At 42.2% G+C, this 25,783-nt stretch overlaps 1 protein-coding gene across 2 annotated transcripts in view; it reads left to right on the forward strand.

The window, feature by feature from the left end:
• Positions 1–25,783, forward strand: part of znf423 (zinc finger protein 423) — a 152,307-nt gene that overhangs the window by 107,646 nt on the left and 18,878 nt on the right. For both annotated transcript variants that reach the window (XM_079621085.1, XM_079621086.1), the window contains exon 6: positions 24,263–24,394. In XM_079621085.1, the coding sequence (XP_079477211.1) occupies positions 24,263–24,394 (132 nt within the window). The remainder of the gene's footprint in view (positions 1–24,262; positions 24,395–25,783) is intronic.

The raw sequence follows: 25,783 nt of genomic DNA on the forward strand, positions 1-25,783 counted from the left end.
TAAGAGAGAGAGGAAAAGATAAGAGAAACTCAGTTGTGTAAGGGTTACAGAGAATGGGGGAGCGTGGGTTTTTTAGACAAGCAGACGTTTTTGGGCTAGCTTACAGCAGCTGTGGAGCCCCGCTGGTAGATTAAAAGAAGCTCCCGTCCGCAGAGTGAAGTACAGCAGAACCCCCAGCGGGTGCAGGCGGGGAGGGGCCTACGCAGCTGTCACCCTCCACATACTTTCTCACCCAACTCCAGGAGCTCCACCGTTCACCCACACACCCCTCCATGGCAGCGGCACGGACATTAATGGAGAGGAGCTGCAGGGCTAGAGAGATGGTCTAGAAAATGTTTACTGAGGTTGTGTGTGTGTATGTGGTCAAAGAATGGAAGAGTTTGCAATGGTAACCCTCATGCTGCGAAACACTCACAAGATTCACCCTAACCATCATGTTAGGCTTAGTTCTCCTACAGTACCAAATCGTATGTCATAATATGAGTAGTTTTGTATCACGATAATGGTACGGTACCATTGAAAAAGTTTTGGGTTAGTAAGTTTTTTTATTATTATTATTGTTAATTAATAAACTTTTATTCAGTTAAATTAAAATTGTATTCAATTAATCAAATGTGACACTTATAAAGACATTTATAAAGTTTATATCTCAATTAGATGCTTTACTTTTGAACTTTTCTATAAGTCAAAGAATCTTAAAAAAAAAAAATATTTAGCAGCAAATCTGTTTTCAACATTAATTTAAAAAAAAGTTTCTTAAGCACCAAATCAGCATATTGGAACAAATTCTGAAGGATAATATGGCACTGAAAATTCAGCGTCGCCATTACAGGAATAAACTACTTTTTCAAATTTATTACAATTATTTAAAAATGTAATAATATATGTTTTACAATTTTACTGTTTTAAATGTATTTAGATATAGTATACACATATTAATAATAAGATAAGTTACTTCATCTCAATTTATTATTTCCAAATCACAAACCCAAATATCTGATCATTCATAACAAATACTGTATAGAATACAGTAAATACTGTCACACCACGCAGTCCTACCCTGTGTAATCAGCATCAGGGTTACCATCTAGACATTTTCGAATAGATGTTCAGTGAATTCCTTTGCGAAGTTTTTTGAGATGCTTTTAAGCAGATTTACTGTCTCTGAGATGGGCCCTGATCTGTTTTTAAGGTCACAGAGCACATAACAGCAGCGGGAGTGTCGTCAGTGTTTGTTTCATTATAGCAGTAGTTCAATATTTTGAATTCAAATGCTACGCTGTTAACATAAGCTGATAAGCAGGCTTTTTTTTCTTCATCGAGTGGAAGGGAGTCTGCACAGCTGCACCCAGGTCTGAAGTGAAAACACACTCTCTCAGTCTGTCACACATACATATAGTGAGGATTACAGAAGGGAAAAAAAACGATTTGACACTCCTCTCAATGTTCTGACATATTCAGTTGGTTTGCCGGAATTTCGGATTCTCACAAACACACACGCACAGTCACAGGAGGCCTTGGGTTTGCTGAGAAGGCTGAAGTCAGTGGGTCTCTGTGGTAAAGCCGACTGGGGAGGCTTTGTCACGCAGACGCCCTCACCAACAAGCATTGAACAATGACAGTTGTTCAGAAAACACAACAAAAAACACACACTCCCTCGCACAAACATGTCCTCTCTCCCCTTAGTCCACTCCACACTGCATTTCAACACAGACAGCTCAACCTACCCTAGGGATATGGGTTCCTTTGTTTTAGATTTGTGGGTGTTTTTTATGTCTGCATGTCTTTTTTTTCAAAGGTCTGTGCTGATGTCGTCGTGTTTATGTAACTCTTTGGCATCTCTCATCAATAAAAATTCATTGGTATGTGCACATTTGTGTTTTCGTTCGAATTTTGAAGGGTGAGGGGGTAAACGGAGCTTTCGGCAGGTCCTGGGTGAGATGGGGTCAGGGGTGTCAGGTCTGCCTGAACCGGGTTGGCTCGGCTGGCAACGTGGCCTCCCCCCAAGGCTCCCGGCGCACTGCCTGCTGGGAAGCCAAGACCAATCAAAAGCCTGACAACACGCACTGTACACAAGCCGTTCTTTTGATTTGTGGAGAAAGACTCGATCCAGCTGGGCTGTGGAGCTCCTGAGGTGGAAGGGGGATGATAGGGCAGGAAGAAAAAAACCGGGTTAGTCGGGAGAAGAAGTGTTTGCTAAAGGCAGGTGTTTGGCTTTGATGGATGGCGTGGGGTGCAGGTGCTCCCGGCACCTGTGTAGGATCTCAGGTCTTGTTTCTGTGGACTTGAGGTGCTTCTGTTTCCCATCCAGCCTTGAGTGGCGTGCTCGCTCGCTAAAAGGCCCCGTAGAGTTTAACATTTGTAGTGAGGTGCGGCATAATTAGATATAACCAGACTAGGAGTCTGTTCATACTAATGGAGACAGCTCTCAAGCCCAGTCAAGGATGGGGGACTTCTGCTCCTCTCTGATAACCATTAATGATTCTCTCTGCTTCTGGACCTCTGCTTTCCTGCTATAATATCATCTGTCTCTGTCTCTCTTACAACCATGGGAGTGTAAATTCGGCTCCTTGGAGCCACGAGTAGCAGAGTGTGGTGGCTCAGATCTGACATCCAGCCACTGGTTTCCATTTTTCCAGCTTTCCCTCCTCCTCTTCGTCCTGGCCTGCTCCTTTCTTTCAGATGGACGTGAGGAGAGGAGGGGCCGACTTAGATGATTCATTTCTCCTGGCTCCTTCTCTCCCCTGCTTCTCCATTCATTTTCGGCCCGGGTCGTCTGCGGGGTCCTGACTTGTGCTGCAAATGAGCATTGTATTTCACTGATAGGCCTCTGACATGCTCAGGGGCCGCTCTCATGGTCCCTCTTTGCTTTCTCTCTTTCTACTTCAACCCTCATTGCTCTCTTTTCTTCTTACTTAATTTCTGTCTCTTCTTCCTCCATTTCTCTCTCGCTCTTTGCAAAGTGACAAAATTGAAACCAATCAGAAAATGTTTTTGTTTGTTTAATGTTTAACAGTAGTGTGATGGGACAATAAAGAAACAAGTAACCAACAATGTCTCGTCATGTCACTTGTTGCAGCTGGTTAGGGCAAACTTTTGCTTTAAAAAAGTTTATCGCTTGTCACTTTAACACATCACATCTTGTTTGGACATAGTTTAACAAAAAAGTATGGGATTGTGAATGCAGCAAATGTTTTGCTTGGTGTTTTTTTAGGAGCGACGTAGATAGGTGCTTTATTCACTTGTTTGAAAAGAATACAAGAATTAATTGCATACTGTATGTAAACAGAAATAGACCTGAATTATGGAGTAGCCATTGTCTGTAAGTGACTTCCCATTTCCTCAGTTAAAGAGAAACTTTTGACGTTTGCATACGTGTTTGCATATGTATGCACATGGTGTGCGAGCATGTGCGGGTTGAGAAAGGCTCATCAGCATGCAGCGGGAGGTGTGTTGTGTATCAGGGACTGGGGGGGGATTAGAGAGACTTTACTGTCACCAACCCCAGGAGAGAGAGCTGAGAGCACACACTGACACCAGCATCCAGGAGCCAGATTAGAGCTTCGCATCACACACACACACACACACACATATTAATACAGAGAATTTAGCCTCAGCCCTTACACTTCAACACAAGACACACAACACCCAGTGGTACATGAATGCCACAACATGTAATCTTTATAGATTTTAGTTTAATAGATTATCAGACGCACACACACACACACACACACACACACACACACACACACACACACACACACACACACACACACACACACACACTTGGTTTCCATGTTTTATGGGGACTTTCCATAGACATAATAATTTTTATACTGTACAAATTGTATATTCTATTCCCTAAACCTACCCATCACAGAAAATGTTCTGCATTTTTAAATTTTCAAAAAACATTTTTTATAAATGATTTATAAGCAGTTTTCCTCATGGAAAAAGACATTTTGTCCACATAACTTAAGGAATACCTGAAACACACACACATTGTGTACTTACTGTAGCTATCAAAATGGGGACATACCATAGGCTATTTATTTTTGATTAATGATATTTAGCATTTTTATAATTTTTCTTTTTTTAGCTCACTTTTTCATATGTATACATAAGACCTATGAATTGTATAATTATTGGATATACAATTATTTATTAGTTATATAGTTTTTTCCCCCCGAGATTTAGTTCACTTTTAAAGACAATTTTGTTCCCAAACTATACACACACAGTACACACACATACTCCCTTAAGCTGTAATATTTGCACTTTCATAAATGCACTCATAAATTCATTCAAAAGCACAAATGGGTGAACATTCTTTCTCTCACTCAAAACAATGTGAACAGACCCCCAGATTGCCGCTAGTCCCCTGCAAACACAAAAGGATAAACAGGCATGAAAAACCTAAACCCCGCTCCAATACACACACACACACACACACACACACGTTCACACACACATGCGGCAATGATCATGTGTCTCTGCACCCCCCACCCTGAGCCAGGTCCCAGATGCCCCAGTGATTGGCCCAGCTCTGCACAGCAGACTGTGGTATTAGCAGGGAGGGGGAAGAGGTGCCAGGGGAAAAGAAGAGAGAGAAGAGGAAGAGAAGGAGAATGACAGAGTGGGGGAGGATGGAGAGAGGAGAGGAAAGAATGCACCCTTCACTGTGGGGAGCACCAGCCTGCCCCAGACCCCCAGAGGGTTCCCCTCTCTTTCTCTCTCTCGCTCTCTCTCTCTCACACTCTCACTCTCTCTCTCTCTCTCTCTCTCTCTCTCTCTCTCTCTCTCTCTCTTTCACTCTCTCTCTGTGGTGTTTGGACAGCTGTGGGTGGAGATCAGGTTACGGGTGGCGCTGGCACTTCCTCTGTGCTGCCAGGCGTGTGTGTGTGAGTGTGTGCCGAACGTCTGGATGCCATTACCACCATTACACTGCTGGAAGCTAAGCTACGCCACTCTTGACTCAATACGCATAGTGTCCTGCCACATAGTATGCAAAATGCACGTCAAAGGAGTTAGATGTCCGAATAAGTAGTATTCATGAAATAGGAGCCAGATAATACTGGAGGAGACGGATAATATTGGAATAGCCTTCTGCATCCAATGAGATGCTAATGTGTACAGCCAGTGGACACTTTGGTATGCTGTAAAAAATGGGTGCTCAATCCTGGATATCTACCTACTGTACCTGCAGAGTTCAGATCCAACCCTGATCCAACACACCTGTCTGTATTTATAAGTGCTCCTAAAGATCTTCTTTAGCTGGGTCAGCTATGTTTGATCTGGGTTGGAGCTGAACTTGTGCAGGAAGGTAGATCTCCAGGAACAGGATTGGGCACCATGGCCATAAAAGCTAAGTAGCAGTCAGATTCAGATTTTTTTTTTTTTTTAAATGGTGGAAAATGTTGAGAACAGCTGCTCACTGTAAGGACCAAGCAAGTGTACTTATGAAGTTATTTTCACAGATGTTAGTACGTTGTAGGCCAGCCTCCAGCATGGTCGATAATGTCTGGGACTATAGTTATATTAAACACCTACATACCTACTTCAATAGTGTTCGAAAAAGTACAATCAAATTTAGTACATACCACATCTCTGTTGTTTTTCAGATAGAAATCCATAAACATGTTTTACTAACTTGCTGAGCGAGATTGTTCAAACTGTTGCTCCGCCATGACAATAGTTGAACCATTGATGCCATGACAAATGGCCATATGTGACAATTCTGCACATACACCATATACTGCAAAAGAATCATTTGCATTGACATACTAGCGTAGAGTACATTGAGGGTCTTACAGTGCAGTAAACTGGCACACTTAATAGCTTTCATCTATAGTAACTCTATATATCAGGGTCTGAATACATTATACTCTTCTAGTCGTTATGAGATACAGTGTTGCATCTTGACACGGCAGATAATAAAAATCGTCTTCTATTTCTAAATTCCCCAAGTCCTTTTGCTTTGCTCCTTTCCCTAGACACTGAGCCTTGCACTGCAAGACTTTATGACTTTTGTATTTATGCTGTTCTCTTTCTGCATGTGTGTGTTTGTGTTTGTGTGTGTGTGTGTATATCTCTCTGCCTGTGAGCCATACCTGCTAACGAGGTCCATATTCAGATGAGCTCTCCAGCCAGGCCAGCTCTGAGGCTAGACTCACTCTAGAGTCTCTCCTCTCTCTCTTTTCACTCTCTCTCTTCCTCTCTCTCGTTTTCCCCCTCCCCTCACTGGTTTATTAATTCATTCCCTCCTGTAATGGGCTGCAGCTGGGGAGAGGCAAATCGTTGCTCAAATGCTGATGGAACCTTCAGCTGCTGTCTAATCGCCCTGTTTGTGTGCCACACTCATAAAAGGGGGAAGTCAATGCAGGGAAGAATGTTTTAGTGTCATTTAGAGGTGACTACCACTAGAAATGGATGGTATTAAGGTGCAAGTGCGTGACTGACACCAGGCACACCTTCAAAAGTAAGAAGGTGAGGAAGTTAGTGATTTGTTCTTGCCCTGCCATCATTTTCACTAGCGTGCCATAAATGTATACATTTTACCAACATGTTTGTGTATCATAGAAATATATTAGTATATATATTTTTTTTTTTTTGTAATTATTGTTGTTGTTATATTTATATTGATATTGTTTTATTTTTGTATTGCATATTGAAAAAAATATTTTTGTGAATGCATCTTTTTTATAATATATTTGCTCAAAAACCTGATAAATGATTGCACATCGTTGTCAAGGTAAAAATAATTTATTCGATTTTCTTAAATATTATAACAACAATAATAAATAAAAGTTATAGAGCTATAATGTACAGCATAAATATCACAAATCACTCTCTCAATTTTGACACATTTGGTGATAGATTTAAATTCTCTGCTTTAAATATGACCAAACAAATATTTAATGACTTATTTCTTATTTATGTTGGAACAATTGGACAGTATCTTAGTAGAAAGGATGTTATGCAAACATGGCAAATTCATAAAAAATTTAAAATGCATAGAAATGGTATACAGGGATTTGATTTTCAACCCATTTTTTTTATCTAAATCACTTCGAAAAATATCAGAAATCAATCTCTCAATTATGACTTGTTTAAAGATATACGTCGGCATCCAGTACAGAACCTTTGCGTCCAACACGATAACCGGCAATGCAAATGCCAATCCGCTCCAGCTCAGTCAGAAGAGAGACAGTGTCGAATTTTATTCACAGAGGTAGGGAAGAGCACGCTGTACATGCTTATAAAAGCCTCTGCAACAGGCGAGCGGACTATCGTAAACAACGACCTGACCCAGGCACCGGCAACAGTTACTAAACTCAGCTCAACAGTCTTAACTCGGCTCATTATCCAACACAAACTGGCCAAAACAGACTTGGCGCACTCAGTATGCTCCACGCATGCACATACACAATAGAAACAGAAATGCATTTGCCACGACAGACACAACAGTGTGAGGCGGGCGGACGGGCAGGCCCCCGGGAAGCAGCAGAGTTACTGTTTGATGTTGGGAGCTGATTAATGAGATGTGAGGAGTGAGTGTTTGACGGCTACTCTCTGGGCGCCTGTTTGAGGGGCCCACTGCGTTCATGTGTGTGTCTGTGTGTGTATACGTGTGTGCGAGAGAGGAAAGAGAGGGAGAGAGACAGAGTAGGGGGGTGGTAGACCCCTGCTGGTTACCCTTGAACACTCTGCGGAGGTGTTGAGGCGGCCCTAGCTCCAGCCGCTCATGAGGGTGCTGTCGCAATTAAACCAGCACAGCCTCACTTCACTCCACGCCACCTCGCCAGAGAGAGAGAGAGAGAGAGGTGAGGAACAGAGCAGGCGAGGATGAGACAGGAAATCGTGAGACTTGAGAGGTAAACGATAAGAATCCGCAAAGGAAGGAGAAATCGAAAATATGAGCGGCAAAAGCGACTTGAGAATTCGCTGACAGGCGGTTTCTAGAGCATTACAGGAGTGAATGGATGTGGAGGATTGGAAAGAAGGACAGATAGACAAGATCAAGGCTGAAACCAAGGTCTTAAAGGAATAGTTCACCCAAAAATGTACCCACCCTCATGTTGTGTCAAACCTTTATGACTGACTTTCTTCTGTAGAAAACAAGGTGCACTTTTGAAGAAAATCCTGTTTTCTTTTTTTGTATGCAATGAAAGTGGTCTGTAAGACTTGTGCCCTGTATTTCAAGTCTTCTACAGCCATAAATCCCAGCCCATTATTCACTAATAATTTTGACATTCCCCGGTGTTCTCCTTGGAGCATTTATGACACAAATAGTGATATCTGATTCATGAATGATTCATTCTTTTGACTCTAATTCATTCTAAATGATTTGTTCGTGAATCAGACTGTTTTGGTTCTCAAGTACAACTCCCTACTGACTCAATGAATCCAGCATGTCAATTTTGCTCTATTTCTCTCCCTAAAAATATCAAATGGCTCCATAAGACTTGGTATATAGAGCATAAAAGTTACTTAAGATACTTTTACGGTGATTTAGCAAAAAAAAAAAATCTGAAACAACATTAGAGTGAATAATCAGGTGAACTATTCATTAAATAGGCTCCTTGATAGTACTATATTAATATATTTACATAATTTATTATGATGCTTACACATTGCAAAGCCATTAAAAATAATCACAGAGCCATATATTTATACATTTAACTCATTCAACTTCACTTCTTAAATTATTTTAAATTAATCTTTGGTTGAAGGTACCTTTAATATAGTTTTTTTTGTTGAATACAAATTGTAATTTTTTCACAAACATTTCTTGGAGATCAAACAACAATTCCAGACCCCCTGCAATACCACCATGGCCCACCTAGGGGCTGTAGACCTCCTGTTGAAACCCTCTGCTTTAGATATAACCAAACCGATATTTAATGACTATTGCACTTGTTTCACTGTAGAAACAGAAGCATATACTGAGAAAATGGAAAGTATCAATGTTAGGCAAACATTGCATTCAAACGTTCCTTGACGCCTCCTTACCTCTATATACTACAATATTTTTCACATTTTTAACACATCCAGAAAGCTACATATTCAAATAATGCCGCAGAGGTCCGCAGGAGGTTGGCGAGACGAGTGGGATGTGGGTGCGTGGAGAGTTTACTCTTTCTTTACTGAGTTCTTAGCCCTCTGACGTAGCACCGGTCGGCCTCGTGCTGGGAGCGGCTCTTTAATTAGCTTCTGATGAGGACCTTGAGGAAAAGAGGCAGGTGATTGGACTTCTTATCCAAATAATTACCTCAATTAAGTCATTAAGACCCTGGGCATAGCCAAGCCCAGAACTGCCTCCCCTGTGCCACAGCATGCATTCATCCCTGATCTCACTCTTCAACTGCTGCGGTGTGTGTGCGCACTCATGTTTTTGTCTCAACTGATGTGTTTCTTCAGGCTAGTGCACATTCGTGACCATCGTGCCTTTTTCTTTTGTCGCCTTACAATGGCACCGATTCTATCGCATGCACAAAGTCTGTCTCTCGTACTTTTACACACTCGCTCACTCACAGAGGTAGGTTAATTACCCATAGCATCTGGATGGCCGTATGTGTGTGAGCCCTCGGCGCCAGCGTGGGTCTCAGTGGCTCTGAAAGTGCCCCGGTGCATCATGGGGGATTAAGCATGGGCAGCCATGGGGGGTTTGAGGGAGACAGCCGTTTGTGAGACTTTCACACTCATTTTTTCCTTCTTCAGTTATAGAATTAGCCCTAGAATTAGAATAAGCTAATTTTGTGCGTTCAATTCGTAGATGAAAGTGGCCACCATACATGGACAAGACAATTCCATGCTCGCTTTTGGATTTACATGTAGAGAGAGAGAGAAAGAGAGAGCGAGAGAGAGAGAGAGAGAGAGAGGGGATGAGAATAGATAGTCTGGAGCGGGGGCTGTTTTCCCCCTTTCCCTTTGTTTTGCTGCTGTATGTGTCCAGGTGTGTTTTCGCCTGCAGAGCTTGGCGGCCCACATCTGGATCAGGCCAGTGGCTGTACACCCAGATGTGCTCCGGTTTTAGACTCGCCCTCCCTCCCTTTATTTATTTGTTTTTTTGTTGCTTTTTGTTATAGCAGAGAGTAGAGAAGGGGGCATCAGCTGCCTGTCAGGTGTTTGCATAGATGTAAACAGATGTTATTTTGATGAGTGTGAGCGAGAGGGAGGGCAGATGACAGAACAACAATGCTGCTCGTATCAGGAGTTCAAACCTGAGACGTAACGATTGAGGAGCCATCACTGGAGTGAGGAAACGCGGCATACGGATGAGGTGCACATGCACTTGGCCCTGCTTCGCCTGCTCCATCTGGCCTGTGTGTGCGCGAGCATCTGTGTGTGTGTGCACGCTGTTTAAATGTGTGTGTATCTTGCATGTGTTCGACAAATTTGTTGTGCACCTCCAATGAAATTAGACCGACCGCTGATCCTCAGCTTAATTGTTGGTGTCATTCTGAGGTTGCGAGTTTCGTTTACTGCTTCTGGAGAGAAAATTCAAACCTTTTTGACTAGATAATTTTATTTGAAACCTTTTAAAGGTGCGGAATTTTGATAAACTTTCCTGTATATTAAGCTCTATATGTTAACATTGAGTTAATGGCTAACTTGAAAATACTTTAACACCATTTATTAATACTTGGTTAATTATAATTTTTTGTATAATAATTCATCTTTAATATTTAAAAATATATATAAATAATAGATTTTATATATTTAAAATATATTATATATATATATATATATTATGCTATTATTTTTTTTATTAATATTAATGACGTTTTTTAACTTTTTAAGCTAAGTTAACATTAGTTTAAATATTATGAATAAACATGAATTAAACTAATTATGAAAATAAATTATAGTAAATTAAATTGTATTTTATTACATTATATCGTTTTGAATTCACAATAACCTATATTTTTTAAATACTGTTATATCTCTCTCTCTCTCTCTCTCTCTCTCTCTCTCTCTCTCTATATATATATATATATATATATATATATATATATATATATATATATATATATATATATATATATATATATATATATATATATTGGTCTGGTTCACTAATTCATAAAGATGCATACTTTTTTGCTAAAATCTTGTTTAGACTCGTACAAAAGATTCATCAACATCTGTCTGCCACGTCCAGGTCCTTAAAAAGTAGAAAAGAATGAAGATATTTCATAAACATAAGGTATGAAAACTGGAAAGGAAAAGTGAAAGAGATGGGAGGAAAGTGGAGTATTTACCCCCTCCTGTGCTGTCCTTCTCATTTCACTCCCGTGAGTGTGGATGTGACATGTTGAATTAGGGCGCTTGGGCTGCTGGGAGCTTTGATTTGACTGAGGACTCTTTAGGTGGGACAGATGAGTTCTCCCAGGGGGACAAACACCCCCCTCCCTCCACTCAGTGGGGGAATGAACGATGGTTTAAGAAAAAAAAATTAAAGTTGGGATGAAAAAGCATCCTCTAAACAGAAGCACTGACATACTTCCTTTGTTGTGGATGTGTGCGCATTAATATTGATTTTTATTATTTTGGGGTCTTTGAACATCCAGTTTGGTGCCACCCCTCAGGGGAACATGCCCTGTGCACACCCGATTAATGCTTTGTCATCTGTAATAACTCAAGGCTTTGACACCCTGATATTAATATTAGTATTTGCTGTTTCTTTGTGGTTGCTTTTTTTATTTTTTATTTGTTTCTGCTAACCTTCAGACAGTCTGTCTGGGACAGAAAGAGAGTTTAAGAGAGTTGCATGGACACAGATATAAGGAGTCAAAAAGAAAGGGAAAGATTTTGAGGAAAGAAAAGCGACAAAAGAACAATTTGGACAGGACTAGGTTTCCCTGAGGAGCTCAGGTAAATTTGTGTTTTATTTAAATCCTGATTTGAACATGTCTGTGAAAAATTACAGACAACCTCTGTAAGAATTACAGAGCAAATTTTTAAGTGATTTTTGACTAACTCAGGGGACTGATAAAAAATTGAATCCCATTTGGATAGAAATGTCTGGGGTATAAATATATATATTTATTTATTAATTATTTTTCTTGGTTTATTTTTTGACGTTTACCGAATTCTGTTACTAAAGCTAAATTAGTTTTTTCACTGCCTGGTGCACCTTCATTATGAATGTAGATCTTTTTGCCAAAACCTTTCTGGGAACAGTTGGTGGTTCAAGTACTGCTGGCATCCCATCTGATTTAAAAAAGACAATTACATCAATACGGAGGGTCTGGAGTCCTCAAAACCGCCACTTTAGTAGCAGAATCAGGTATGATCCACATCTTAATTCATTTCTTCCCCTTATGCCGAGTTCACACTGAACGATTTTAGGCCCGATTTTCGCTCGCCGACAGGTTTTGAGAGATCGCCGATAAATGCCCGAAATCATAGGCAAATCAAATAAATGATGAAAGACACGATCTGAAAGGATCGCCAACGCGTCGTCGACGCCTGTGAGATATTTGGCATGCTAAATATCTGGACCTGTCAGCGATTCACAATCCTGCTGTGTCAAAGTGTTCTGACTGAAAACTACATCGGCGATGACCTACAGCCAATGAGAGAGCAAGATACAGGACAGCAGGATGTTCGGGGACGAGTTATAGACCAGAATATCTAGCCTGGGAAAACCCAGACCCTCTCAGTTGTAACTGAGTAAGGGTCTGGCAAAGCTCCATAGACAATTCATTTCCACAGGGGCGTCACCAACGGACGTCGGATAGATCTAAAACCAATCAGAGCGATGAATGACATGACGTATGCAGAGCGACGGAGAAACATCTCGAGACTCTCAGCAATTCTCTGTTTGTGTTAACGAAAATGACCATTTTAAATCGCTTGAAACAGACGCGATAGCTGATTCGAACGAGTGATGTTGTGATGTTCCACGGCGGCATCCATCTCTGTAATGTGCAAAATCTGCGTCACCGTCTCTGCTCTGTCGTCATCGTGTAAAACGTTTCTGATTGGTGCCGCGATTTCGGCGGATTGGAAATGGGTTTCAATGGGCTCTTTGCCAGACCCACTTGCAGAGCAAATCTAAATTTGCCGGAAGTGGTCTGGGTTTTCCCAGGCTACAGAATATCAGTATTTTAATAGATATATTTACAATTATATCAAACAGAAACAAAGTAGCCTACACATTTGCTTGACCAGCAGCAACAGCAGAACATTGCAAAATGATTTATTTACCCCCAACTCTCCTTGCAGAACACACAATCCTTGCTCTCGTCTCCCCAACCATTTCCTCCTGCATAATCTGTTTTTCTTTTTCTCCTTTTCGCTGCAAATCAGCGCACAGACAATTGCGATCGCAAACTTCTTGCAGGCTATCATTTTTAATAACAATTTGAGTCTCGCGCGAGAACTTCGGCCTCACGCACGCGTGATCTTGCGTTATTTCCTTATCACATTTCACGTTTTTGGTGGTGAAACGTAGTTTGCGGACCAGACAGAAGTTGTCGGCGATTCTTTCTTTTTTAAAGTCATGCAGTGTGAAACCTCCTGTCGCCGATCCATCGTTCAGTGTAAACACAGCAGCAACTGAATGTTACCCCAGATAGTCACGCAGTGTGAAAAGAACAGTGACCCGACTACTTTTAAAATCGTGCAGTGTGAGCTTGGCATTAGCTTTTTTGTTTTTCAATAAGATTTGTGAGGCACGCATCCTTCTTTCTGGCCATAGCCAGAAAGTGGACACTTCCATCTTAGTAAAAACTACTAAATCCGCATATAAAAATCACAGATGTCCTTTGTAAATATTTTTAAAACGAATTCTAATAGAAAACGAATTCTATACAAAATAGTGAGGAAGCGTTTGGGATATAGTGTATGAAATTCTTTAGTCACTTTTCAAACAATTCCCACTCATTCTTTTTTTTTTTTTTTAAGCTTCAACATGACTCCTATCCAACACCAGGAAATGAGGGCTTTTGTTTTCCGTGTTTTTAAGTACGTCAACGTCAGATGGGAGTCATTGTCCGAATTGGGAATGCTGTATCCAAGATGGCAGTTTTAAAAGCCCTGCTGCTGTATGAATGTACAATCAAATCTCTAAACACATGTATATTTAATCCTAACCTTCGAATAATTAATACAGCATTATTTATTGATTTGCTTGTATTTAAGTATGTGGTACTAGCATCACAAAAGACAGGTTCGGGTAACCATGGTAACTCACAGGTGCACTATGGCCTGGCCAGTCTCAGTGGGTGGGGTGGAGGGAAGAGAAGCATGCTGGGAGATTTAGACTCGGAGGAGCTGGGCAAAGCATGTTGGGAGATGAACGCTCAGAGGAAGTGGCATGCAGAGAAGATATCATGCAGGCATAGAGCATGTTGCAGTCCTGAGGGAAGATGGGCCTTCTTTCAAACTGCTCAGTCGTTCCCTATTCCCTAATCTGCAGAAAGAAACCTTTCCATTAAGTCACATCAAAGGCAGCGCCCTGCACAGGGGATAGAACAGTCATTTGAGACGCAAACGCAACTCCTGCGCATGATTTTAGGAAGCACGGTAGTGAACAAGGTGCATGTATCATTTTTTGATGTTAAAATACTTTCTTCTATTCCAGTTTAATACTAAGTGAACTAAAACTACTAAAAACTAAAGTAAATACTAATACTAAGTAAACCGTTTGTAGGGTCGCATCACAGAATGTGTAAACAATTGCTTTCAAAACATTCTGTTGTCTATTTGAGCCAGCAATGGCATTTTGGGCAGGACCAGAGTTTACCCTACATCAGAAAATGCTGTGACATTGATTTCTAAGATAATGGTGCTTCTTATAGGAAGAACATAACAGTGTGAGGCAAGAATGCTGCATCGTGTGACCAAAAGTTGAAAAAATTTAACTTTTGAGAATTCAGTCCCTTATTTTGAATTAAATTTGAGGTATAAAGCAGGATGCAGAATTACTATTGCATTTCCAAATGGAATGTAAGGTATTAAAAAAAAAAAATGTAATACAATTAATTGAAATTCTAAGATATTATTGTTACTAATTTTTAACTTGAGACGAAATTGAATACCGGTAGTTTAAAAGGCTTAAAAACAAAGTTAGAAAGTTTAAATGCCAACTGAAGTCCCTTGGAACGTGCTGCTTTGTTTGATGCGTAATTTCAACTGAAACAGGAAGCTAAGGCGGTAGATATTGAATGGCTCCTTCTCCTTTTCAAATAGCCAATAGTGTTTAGTTTACCTGACAAACTGCAAGTCATACTTGACAGCAACATGGAAGCGAATCTGAGTGCCGCTGATGATACGCTGGATTCAGTAGTAAGGTGTGAATAAATTCTAGCCATTTTATTCTTAACCAACGTACAGTTGGAAAACGGAATCAAACTCGAGCGTTTGAGCAACCAAACACACATCTCCAACCCATATTGCTCCATGACGTGTCTGTCAACGGTCGCTTTGGTCAGGTGGTATTTACAGCATAGGGGGCGGGACACTTTAGATTCTAGAGAGCATTTGATTGGACAGAAGATGTGATGAGAAGCTGAAGTCCGCGGTGATGTCTTAAAAATCCGTGATCCATTTGAGCAGAAGTGAAAGAGTAAGTTTTGAATGCTTATATGTCCTAAATGCAAATTGTGTCATTGTTTTGGAACACACCAGCTTATTCATAGCCTTAACACTAACAAATTCATGCTAATAGGTAAAAAACGTCAATTTTGATTTCAGCTGGCCTTTAAAATGCCGGACAAATAAACAGACAGATAGATCTGTCATATGTCAGACAGCAGAGAGGGGGTGGCAGAACTTAATTCGCAAAACCTGTTTGAAAACGCTTTATTTTTGCAATTTTGCTTGTGCCGCTAGTGGTGTAGAAACGACACAGTTCACCTTTAATTAAAACTTCTTGCAAAAAAGACTTGTTTTTGCACCCTTGTTGGTTAGCACTCAAGCGGATATGACTAATCCAATCCCTTAAATACATTTATTACACTCTTGCCAGCTCTGATAACCTGAATTTTTACACTTCTCCATCACCGTCCTCCATTCTTCCCCTTTGTCGCTACGCTCGAGCGTTCCCATCTCTCCCCCACAGATACGCAGCTCTTCTCTTTTCAATGAACTCCCCTAACAGCCTCGACTCTCTGATCATCAGTGCTGATGATGTGTCTCAGATCAGTTTGTAAACATCCACATAAAACAGCCACTGAAGATCTTTGATATGACAGTATTTACAGAGGAAGAGTCTATAGACGCACCAACTGAGAACAGCGAGAGGAAAGATTGTGATGGAAGGGAGAGGAGGGGGCGTCCATGGGAGTTTTTGGCAGAGGTTCATACACATGACCTACAAATGATGCAGTGTCTTCATTAAATGTGTGATTTGTGTATATGTGTGAGCTTTATTTAGTGTGATATTAAGTATGTTGTGTGTGTGTTAGTTAATATGAGATGTGCACGGTTCCTGTGTTCCCTAGAGGCCCCAGCAGGAGGGCAGTGTGTGTTTTGGCCCTGGGTGAGGGTCCAAAGGCAGGGCACAGTCGGACGCAGGGCAGGGGGCGGGGACGGTCCAGACGCAGCAAGGTCACTCCGACTGCTCACAATCATCCAAATAGAGCCGGCTTACTGCCAGGACCCCCCCCCCCCCCCCTCTCTCTCTTTCTCTTTCTCTCTCTCCCCGTCAGTCTAACTCTGCCCCTTTTTCTTAGTTATTTCAGAATATCCACCATTTTATTTCCACCTCCATCATTGTTTTTTTTTCATGTGAGCGCATTTATCCTTTCAATCTCTTTTCATTTGTATAACTCCCTCCCTCTCTATCCTCTCTAGCATTTTATCTTTCTCTCTCTCTGTCTCCCTCTTTCTCTGGAGGTACAGATGGACACATTTGCAGGTTAACTTGAACAGCTGGAGGTGCATTATTAGCATCCTGCTGCTTCCTCATATTTGCTCAGAATTTTCCCCCCTTCCTTAGTGAGCAGATAATTCACAACCAGCCAACCAAAGATGTAGACGTGTCCTAATACAGGAAAGGAAAGAAAAGAAAAAAAATGAAAGAGATGAAAGCTAAGGGAACGTGGAAGCGGATAGGCACAGGCGACCTGATGTGGGATGTGGTTTGAATGTCCATGCGATATAGGTATTTTTTTTTGCCGAATGTTTTTCCATACAGCTGATATGTTTGTGGGTTCAATGGGTTGAACGAGAGGGGGGAGGACAGAAATGAAGTCCCAGGAATTCGCCGTATCCCAAAGGACCAAATCAACAATGAGCAATTGTGGTGGAATGGTTCATGGATATTGCTTTTGAGCTGCGTTTGGGAGATCTTGCGTTGATAAAAAGCCCCAGGCGCACCCAGGGGTGTGGATTAAATGCACACGTGCATACGCATATATATGTATATACGCATATGCGCACACAGAGCATAAATGCTTACTGTTTACAGAGCCATAAAGGACTGTTGAGCACACTTTGCTGAATGTGACCATTGTGTGTTTGTAATAGTAAAGGCAGCTGCGTCCTCTGGCAGTTATTGTGTTCAAAAGCAACCCGTCATGTCTTCGCAAAGTCGTGTGGCAGATTGCAGTATTAGAGAGAGAAAGACAGTGTGTGTGCAGCCGACTAATAGCTCAGCCAACTCCAAATTCACTGCACCAGGCCTCAAATTCAATAAGACCCCACAAAGACCAGGTCCGGCCAACAGCACTGGCCAGCTCATACTCTGCTGACCACTCACCAGAGCCATAATTACCCTCTATACTGCAATTAGCAATCTGGGGCTGTGCGAGCACGGGCGAGCTCATGTGTGTGTCCACTTCCAATAAAAGTTTGAGATTGGCAAAGGAGTTAAGGCTCGCTTTGACCTTGAAATATGGATTTGCGTCTTCTACATGTTGCTTAGTCTCTTTTGCTTTTAACAAGGCCCTGGCCAGGTCACCTGGCTGTTCTGAGGAGTTTATTATACACGTAATAATTCTTCAATGAGCTTATTCATGCTTTTGCGTTGTCATGGCGACTTGCGCTTTTGCTTCAACGGCGCACATGCCTATTTTTCCAAATTTTATAGTGTAGATTTACTATTATTTAATCACCGAAGCATATGTTAACACATGTCGGATTTGGTTGTAACATGGCTGTTTTGCGTTCATGCTGTCTAGGAAGGTTTGAGGAAGGGCAGATGATAGGAAAGAAATGGGTGAGGGAGAGAGGCGGAGGTGTACAGTGACTGTTAAGGTATATGGAGGCCATGGGAGTAAGTGCTTCTTATAAAGACTTTATCATGTGAAGGGTTTATTGGTATGCTGATTAGAACTATTCCCCCACCGGCACTTTCCAGCATTCAATTAACATTCAAAACACAAATAGCTGTGCATATATTACACGCTAACAATCAGGTCCTCAAGTGTGTATGACTGTGAGGTCGAGGGTGGTTTGTATGTACAAGATGATGTGGGTGGGTTACTGTTTGCGTGCGCGTGTGCGTATGTATGCATGGGCACGCATATCATTTGCCCTGGCAACAGAGTCACACATATTTTTCATAATTCAGTTTGTGTTTAAACCATATAAAAATCCTTGGTCAAAACAGTCATGCACCATTTTTCAGGCACTGCAAGGTCAGAGCGCTGTAAAGTATGCAGTAAACATGCATGTTTTATCCATCATTTGAGCTCTGTTTTGATTGCAGACTCTATCTGCAGCACAGTGTGCTGTCTTTTTATCTGTGTGTGCTGGAAATGAGAGAGCGCTGCCTCAGTGGGAGCACTGGGTGGCCATCAACACTGCAGCCAGACCAGCCTGCCTCACAGGGGGTCAGACCTGCTGACACATCCTGATTGGTGGAGTAGAAATTAGGAGTGTGGCACTTGTTACGAACAGAGCACTTTGATTGGAAGAGTATGTGGTTGGTTTGTTATAGGGGGCATTTCATTGGCTTATAAGCTAAACAGAGTATGAGACTTGTGCAGCTGATCCTGTAGTGCATTATGGGTAATGAAGTTCTCTGGATGAGAGCACACTGGTAGTAACAAGGCATAATAAGACTTCGGATAGCTAATTTGATTCTGTGCTGTTCAGAGACCTGAAGCAGCCATAATGAAGAGTGTGATATTGACAAGACCTCCCATTAAGATTAACCCTTAATCCAGAAACACATTGTATGCAAGTGAATGTTGTGGATTCTAACCACACAAGATCTATCTATCTATCTATCTATCTATCTATCTATCTATCTATCTATCTATCTATCTATCTATCTATCTATCTATCTATCTATCGATCTATCGTTCTATCTATCATCTAAAAGTCTTTAAAGCGTCTAATTTCAAGGCTTTTAAACAAACAAGTTTGTTGCAAAGTTTCTTTTGTACTGTAGTTAATTACAGTTATTTGAATTGTTCAATTAATTATAATTCTACTTCCTTTTGTTTGCGGCCTTATTTCAAATTCAATCCCAGTTCAATTTGGATTGGCTCAAACCCCTGGTCAAAGCAACAAATGAACACAATCTTGATTAGCAAGTTAAAGTTAATCAAACTTTTGACATGGTTATAGATGTCTACATGAATAAAAACATCCCATTTAAAGTACAGACATTTGGTAGTACTTACTCACCTTTTTGAGTACTGAGGTTTGTTACTGCTAGAGAAACGCAAGAATTCAAGTCAAGTAGATACAACTTGCAGGATTCTAGTACATTCACCTATACATATTGCAAATTTGTATGTCTGTTTATTTTTATATAGTCTGTATACAATTAAATGTGAATTTCAGTTCCAACACATTATAGACGACTATGGGTCTCAATGGCTTGCTTAAGCTCTGAGTCAATAGCCACAGTTGGTAGAAATTTACCACACTCATTCATACACCAGCCTAAGTCACCACTAAAACCACACCAGCAGGTAGACGGCGACAAATAAGCAAGGACGCACCATGAGTTTAGACGTGCACAACGACGACAGAGGAAGTAGGCGAGCAAAGAGGTGGCGTGCGTTTTGGATGGATAGTTTGTTTGTTTGCTTGTTTGCATGAAGGTCGGTTTCTGCAGGGTAGAGGGATCCAGCGTCCTACTGTTATGTAATCTGATAGGAGATTCCAAGCTGGTCAACTCCATATGCCGTCCACGTTTGCCAAAAATATCCGAAGCCGGAGACTCCATCCCGTTTGGCAGCCAGATAAAGAGAGAGAGTGAGAGAGAGAGCATTCCGGAAATATTTGCTGCAGATAATAATAAACGTGTGAATCAGACCGACAGCCAGGAAAGAACATGTATGAGTTAGTCGTGTCCCGCACTTTGCTCTCAGCATCGCCATCGGTCTACATGTATATTTTGTTGAGTCAACGAGGGCTGGGTTTAACTTTTCGGGCATGAATGAAAGTTGTGTAAAGGAGACGTTGAGGATTGAGTCAATGTGTGCGTGAATAGTGTGAAAGTAGAGAGATGGCTCCTGGGATTGTTTCAGCAATGCAGCACTCGATGTTTGTGCGTAAGAAAGAAAGAAAGGAAAGAGTAGGAAGCAAGCGCTCTCGAGACCCCCCTAGCCCTGCAGTAGGAGTGTGTGCGTGTGTGTGTGCACTCGGTTTTGGCCCACATTGCCACCCCCACCAGCACGGGTCAAGCTCAGCACGCCGCCGCTTCTCCCTGCTCTCCCTCTCTGAGTTGCCATGGCAACACACCTTGAGCTCACCCCCTAGAGAAGCCCGCTACCTCCACCCCCTTTCGCCCCAGCTCGCTCCCCTCCTTCCCCTCGTCTCCCACAGCTCTCCCGCTCTGCCTCTCTACCGCTCAGGCCATCAATCCGGGGGCCGCGGGCCTCAGGGCCAGGCGAGAGGTGCTGAGCCACATGGGATGTGCAGCTCCCATCTACACAGCTCATTTGTGTGCCAGTGCACGCTACAGGGGGTTATGGGTGGAGAGAGAGAGCAAGATGGAAGGAGGGAGGCACTCTCATATAGATGGGCCCGTCCCAGAGGAGCGGCGCAGGCCAGGGCGCCACCTGGCTCCCCCTGGTCAATTAGCTGGAAGCACATTGGCCAAGCTTTGCAGCAGCATCCACTGCAGAGGCGCAACGGCAAAGAGAGTCGGCCTGCTCAGTCGGTGGAATAACAACCTGGAATACCACATGAATACGTCCTTTACTCATTTGCTTTCCACCTATCTGTTTGCGCGATCGCTGTTTTCTTGATTCGATCCTCTTGCCATTTCTCTCTCGCACTCCCTCTCTGCCTCCCTCCCTCTATCGATGTCCTGGAAAGCCCTCATCAGTGATTCTGCGAATGTGTGGAGGCTTCATGCCGTTTCTCAATTAAGATGCTGCATACCTTTAGAGGCGGCCAGTTTTCTTTTTTCCTCCTGTTCTTTCCCTCTCAATTCCAGTTAAATATTCTCTCAGACGCACATGCCTGCCTCTAGTTGCTCTTATATCTCTATTTTCCCTCCTGTTCCTCCTTCCCTTCCTGCTTTACTTAGCACAGGCTCTATTAAGCAATGAATATGGGGTGAAATTCTTTGAGGACAAAGGGTGGATGGCAATTCAATTGTTTAACCTCTTTCGTAATCGGATACAAAGCCACTTATAAAGGGAAGAAATTGGTTGCTTTCAATCAACCTTTTTACGTAGTGACATGCAAACGACACTGTATGTATATATACATAAACAACATGCCAAGCATCAATGCTTTCCGAGATGAAGGGAAGGAATTCTGAAATCTCTTCGGTTTGCCTTTCACGATGTGTCGCAGTGCTTGTAAAGTCCTTTTGTTCTTTTTTTAACCCCCAGTTAGTTTCAGTTATGAAAGAGCGTGTTGTTGTCATGCACTTCCTAGGCCCTCTGCTGCACTCTACACGTCTGTCTTCTCCTCTTTAGTGGTGTGATGGCTCCCCTAGCACACTGCAGTCCCCCTCTCTGAGACCTTTGTGTCAGCCTCACTGATCAAATGCTCTCCCTGACAGCACTAGTCTGGTTTGCAGTAACAAGCAACGGTAATCCCAACGTAGCCCCATCACTCTCTCATATAGACACACAAACACACACACAGACAATGAAGTGGAGAGCTTAGTGTTTTTGCGCAGACTGGAAAATAGATGATGGAGCATGTTCTGTACTTACTGATCAACTGCAGTTCTCTCAAAAAGAGGCTTACTTTTACTGCACACACACGCATGCGGAAACACACATGCTCACAGGCCCCTTGGCTACCATTACTTTGTGTTGGACAGCCCAATTATCCCTTTGCTTTCTGCTTTCTTTAGCAGAATTCTCTTCCTCTAACTCTCCTTCTCTCATTTTTCCCAATTTTTCACTTTGGTCTCGCTTGCCTCTCGTTTCTGTGCATGTACATATCCTTTGATCCGTTCTTATTTGCGGAACAGATGTCTCATTTTGTAGTGTCGATCTTTCTCAAAGAGGATTCATTCAGTTCATCTGCATCCATTCACTGGATCTTGTCTCATGCAAAAAGTTCCCCAAAACTAGTGATGATTCTTCTTCAAAAGGCATTTGACATACTAAAGCAAGTCACAATGCAAAAAAAAAGTGTTTTTAATTTTTTAAGGTATTTTTAGTCAGTATTTTAATACTTAAAAAAAAAAGTGAAAAATCTGCCAGTGCATTAAGACAAAATACACTTATATTCTTAATATATTATGCAGTGTTGCTTGTAACAAGAAATTTACATACTTTAACTGGAAAACTACTAATTAAAAACTGATTCAGTTTTATTACTGATTTTTTATTTTTATTTTTTGCAATGTGACTAGCTTTAGCATGTCCAACGCCTTTTAAAGAAAAATCTTCACTGGATTGGGAAATGTTTTGTATAAGACAAGATCCAAGTAAAATCATAAAAAAAAATGCTCACTAAGGATAGTTTTTTCTTTCTTTTCTTTTTTCAGTGCATTCACTTTGGTCTTGTTTCCCTCTTGTCTCTATTTGTGTGTAAAGTATGAGGTTTATTCACAGCCGTGGACTGGAGCTTGTCTAGTACAAAACATTCCCTTAACTACTGTATTTCAGATTCCCCCTTCAAAAGGCATCTGACACACTAAACCTAGTCATAACCTCTTTTATTCTCCCAAAAAGAAATAGATTGTCACTTGGTGTTGCACCCTTCTCATCCCTATTCTTGTTCGTTCAGTTTGCATCCAAAGAACGGATCTCATCTTGAATCTCGAGATGATCTGGTTCCGTTTCAAACCGTGGCCCCCGAACTAGAGCAGATTTTCCTCCAAAAGGCATTTGACATATTAAACTCAGTCGTAACCTCTGTCTGCCGCTGCTTTCATTCTCCCCGAAAGGAATTCTCTCCCCCCTCCCGAACGCAATGTCTTTTAGTAGGCAGTGGGGGAGGACAGACCAAAGCGGTGCCCTTGCCAATCCCCCCCCCCCCTCACTGCCCCCTCCGCCTATCCTCCCGCTCCTTTCAAACGGGGATTAGAGCACCCTTGTGTGGGCCTTTGAGACGGAGCAGAGATTGGAATCGGCAGAGGTGGCTTTTGGAAGGGAGGGGTGGGAGGTGGAGGTCAGGGTGATGGTGGGGATATACGATTGAAGACTTTATTAACCCTCCACGCACCCTGTAGCTCAGCAGCAGGACTCTTTGGGCCTGTCTGCATGGGCTAGCGGGATGCTGGACGCTTTGAGAAGACAGGGGTCTGGGAGACGGCGCAGTGTTGGCGTCTACCATACCCCAGGGCTCAGTTAGGGGCTTGGGGGATCAGGGTGGGAGTCTGGTGGTGGGTGTCTGATGGAGCGTAGGCAGGGGGGCTGGGTTCAGGCCTGTGTGGCGGGTGGGTGATAAGACGAGAGCAGAGGCGTCCAGCCAGGACACAACGCCCACCTTTCATCTGTCCCACACCAGCAGGGGGCGGCACTGATGTCACTCAGGCAAGCTTAAAATAGAGCAGCGGGCAGAGGGAGGGCACAGAGCCTGCAGCACTGGGGGGGCAGCAGGCAATTACCGGCCGGGAAAGAGACGGCACTGGGCAGAGGAGGGGGAGGAGGGACGGGACGTGTGGTCATACTGTCCAGAGCTGAAGATTATAAGCCTGGGACCACAAATGATGTGCAAGGACAGAAAGAAACTGAAAAATGACCCCGTTCGCTCGAGAGATCTTGAAAAGGCTTCGACCGTTCACTTGCGAGATGCCCTCGCAGACGGTTAATGTGTAAAAATGTCGTACCTTGTCTTTTGGCAGCATGTGTCTGTGTCTCTCTGTTTCTCATTCTCTCTATCTGACCCCGCCAATGTGTGTAACCTGTTGTATCGTCATCTTGTGTTGCAGAGGAAGGCATCAATCATGAGTGCAAGCTGTGTAACCAGATGTTTGACTCTCCGGCCAAGCTCCTGTGTCACCTGATCGAGCACAGCTTCGAGGGCATGGGAGGCACCTTCAAGTGTCCCGTCTGCTTTACAGGTGAGGGGTCCGGCCCGGGGGGTTGGTGGGGTCGAGGTCGTAGGGTCAGGGGCAGTCAAAGAGTGGGGGGAGGTGGGGGAGGTGGGGGATACACATTGCCAGTGATGACAGGGTAACTGCACTCAGTGTGTACGGTCATATAACCATGCATGTGGCCAACTGCACTCAAATAGCACATTCCCTTATGTAGGATCACATGCAGAAGCACGTTTTTACTTTTCTGTCATCTTTTCTCTTCTTGTCTTTCAACCTGTTATCGTTTTGTCTTATCTCTTTTTCTTTTCATCATCATTTTCATTCTTTTCTCATATTGTCTCACCCCTTCTTGTCTGGGTTTTCATTCCTTCTAATCTCTTCTCTTTATGTATTTTTGTCTCATTCTTTCTTTTAGTTTATTTGCATCTTGTTCCATCTCATTTCCTCTCTTGTCTCATTTATTTAATTTTTTGTTACTTTTTTAGTCTTCTCTTTGCATATCTTGTCTCGTTTCATTTTTCAGTGTTTCAACCTTTCTCTTATGGTCTGTTTTTATCTCATCTAATACTTCTCTTCTTCTCTGTTTTTGTTCCATTTCCTTTTTTCATCTTGGTCTGTCTTTCTTTTATTTTCCTCTCATTTTCTTGTTTTTCCTTTCTTCTTGTCTAATTTCTTTAATATATTTGTTCTCTTCTTTTCACTTTTGTTATTTTTTTTGTCTCATCTATTTTCATTTTCATCTTGTTCTTTCTCCTTTTTTCTCTTCTTGTCTTATTTCTTTTATTTTTTTATTTTCTCTCTCTTTTTCTCCCCTTCTCTCCATCTCATCTACACCCCCACCCCCCTCCATTCCTCTGCTCCATTTCTCCTCCTTGTCCTGCTAATTGAACTGAATTAACTATTAAATTCATTGTTCATCCTGGTGAGAGAGAGGAAAGACCAGGCATGGACTTGCTTTGAGAACACGGATCAACTTCTAGAATTCATAAAGATCAAAATATACACGCATACTGTATGTACATACTATTATGTAAGATCAGTTTCTCTAGACTTGAGATAGAAGCGAGGTATTATGACACACTCTTATGCAGAAGCACACAATGGTTACTAAGGTTCAACGTGGCCAAGACAGGAGGCTGCGGTTGGTGCAGGCATCCTGCTGAGCTGATGCTAAAGCTAATGAGAGCTGATCTCCCCGCTGTGATGCCTGGTGGGACTCATGACCCCTGGGCAGATCGAGCCCCTGTCAGACGTCCCACTTTCTCTGGACCAGAAGGCACTGCAGTAGAATAGACAAACAAGAGCCCGCTGTTAACTGGCTTCATCAAATCATAACAGCCGTTTTGTACGCTGTAAAGTATCTCATATGAACTACTAGCTTTTTCTGTAGGCCAGTTTTCATGTTGAATGTCT

This window comes from Phoxinus phoxinus (genome assembly GCF_949152265.1).
Source record: "Phoxinus phoxinus genome assembly, chromosome: 8".
NCBI classification, from domain to species: domain Eukaryota; kingdom Metazoa; phylum Chordata; class Actinopteri; order Cypriniformes; family Leuciscidae; genus Phoxinus; species Phoxinus phoxinus.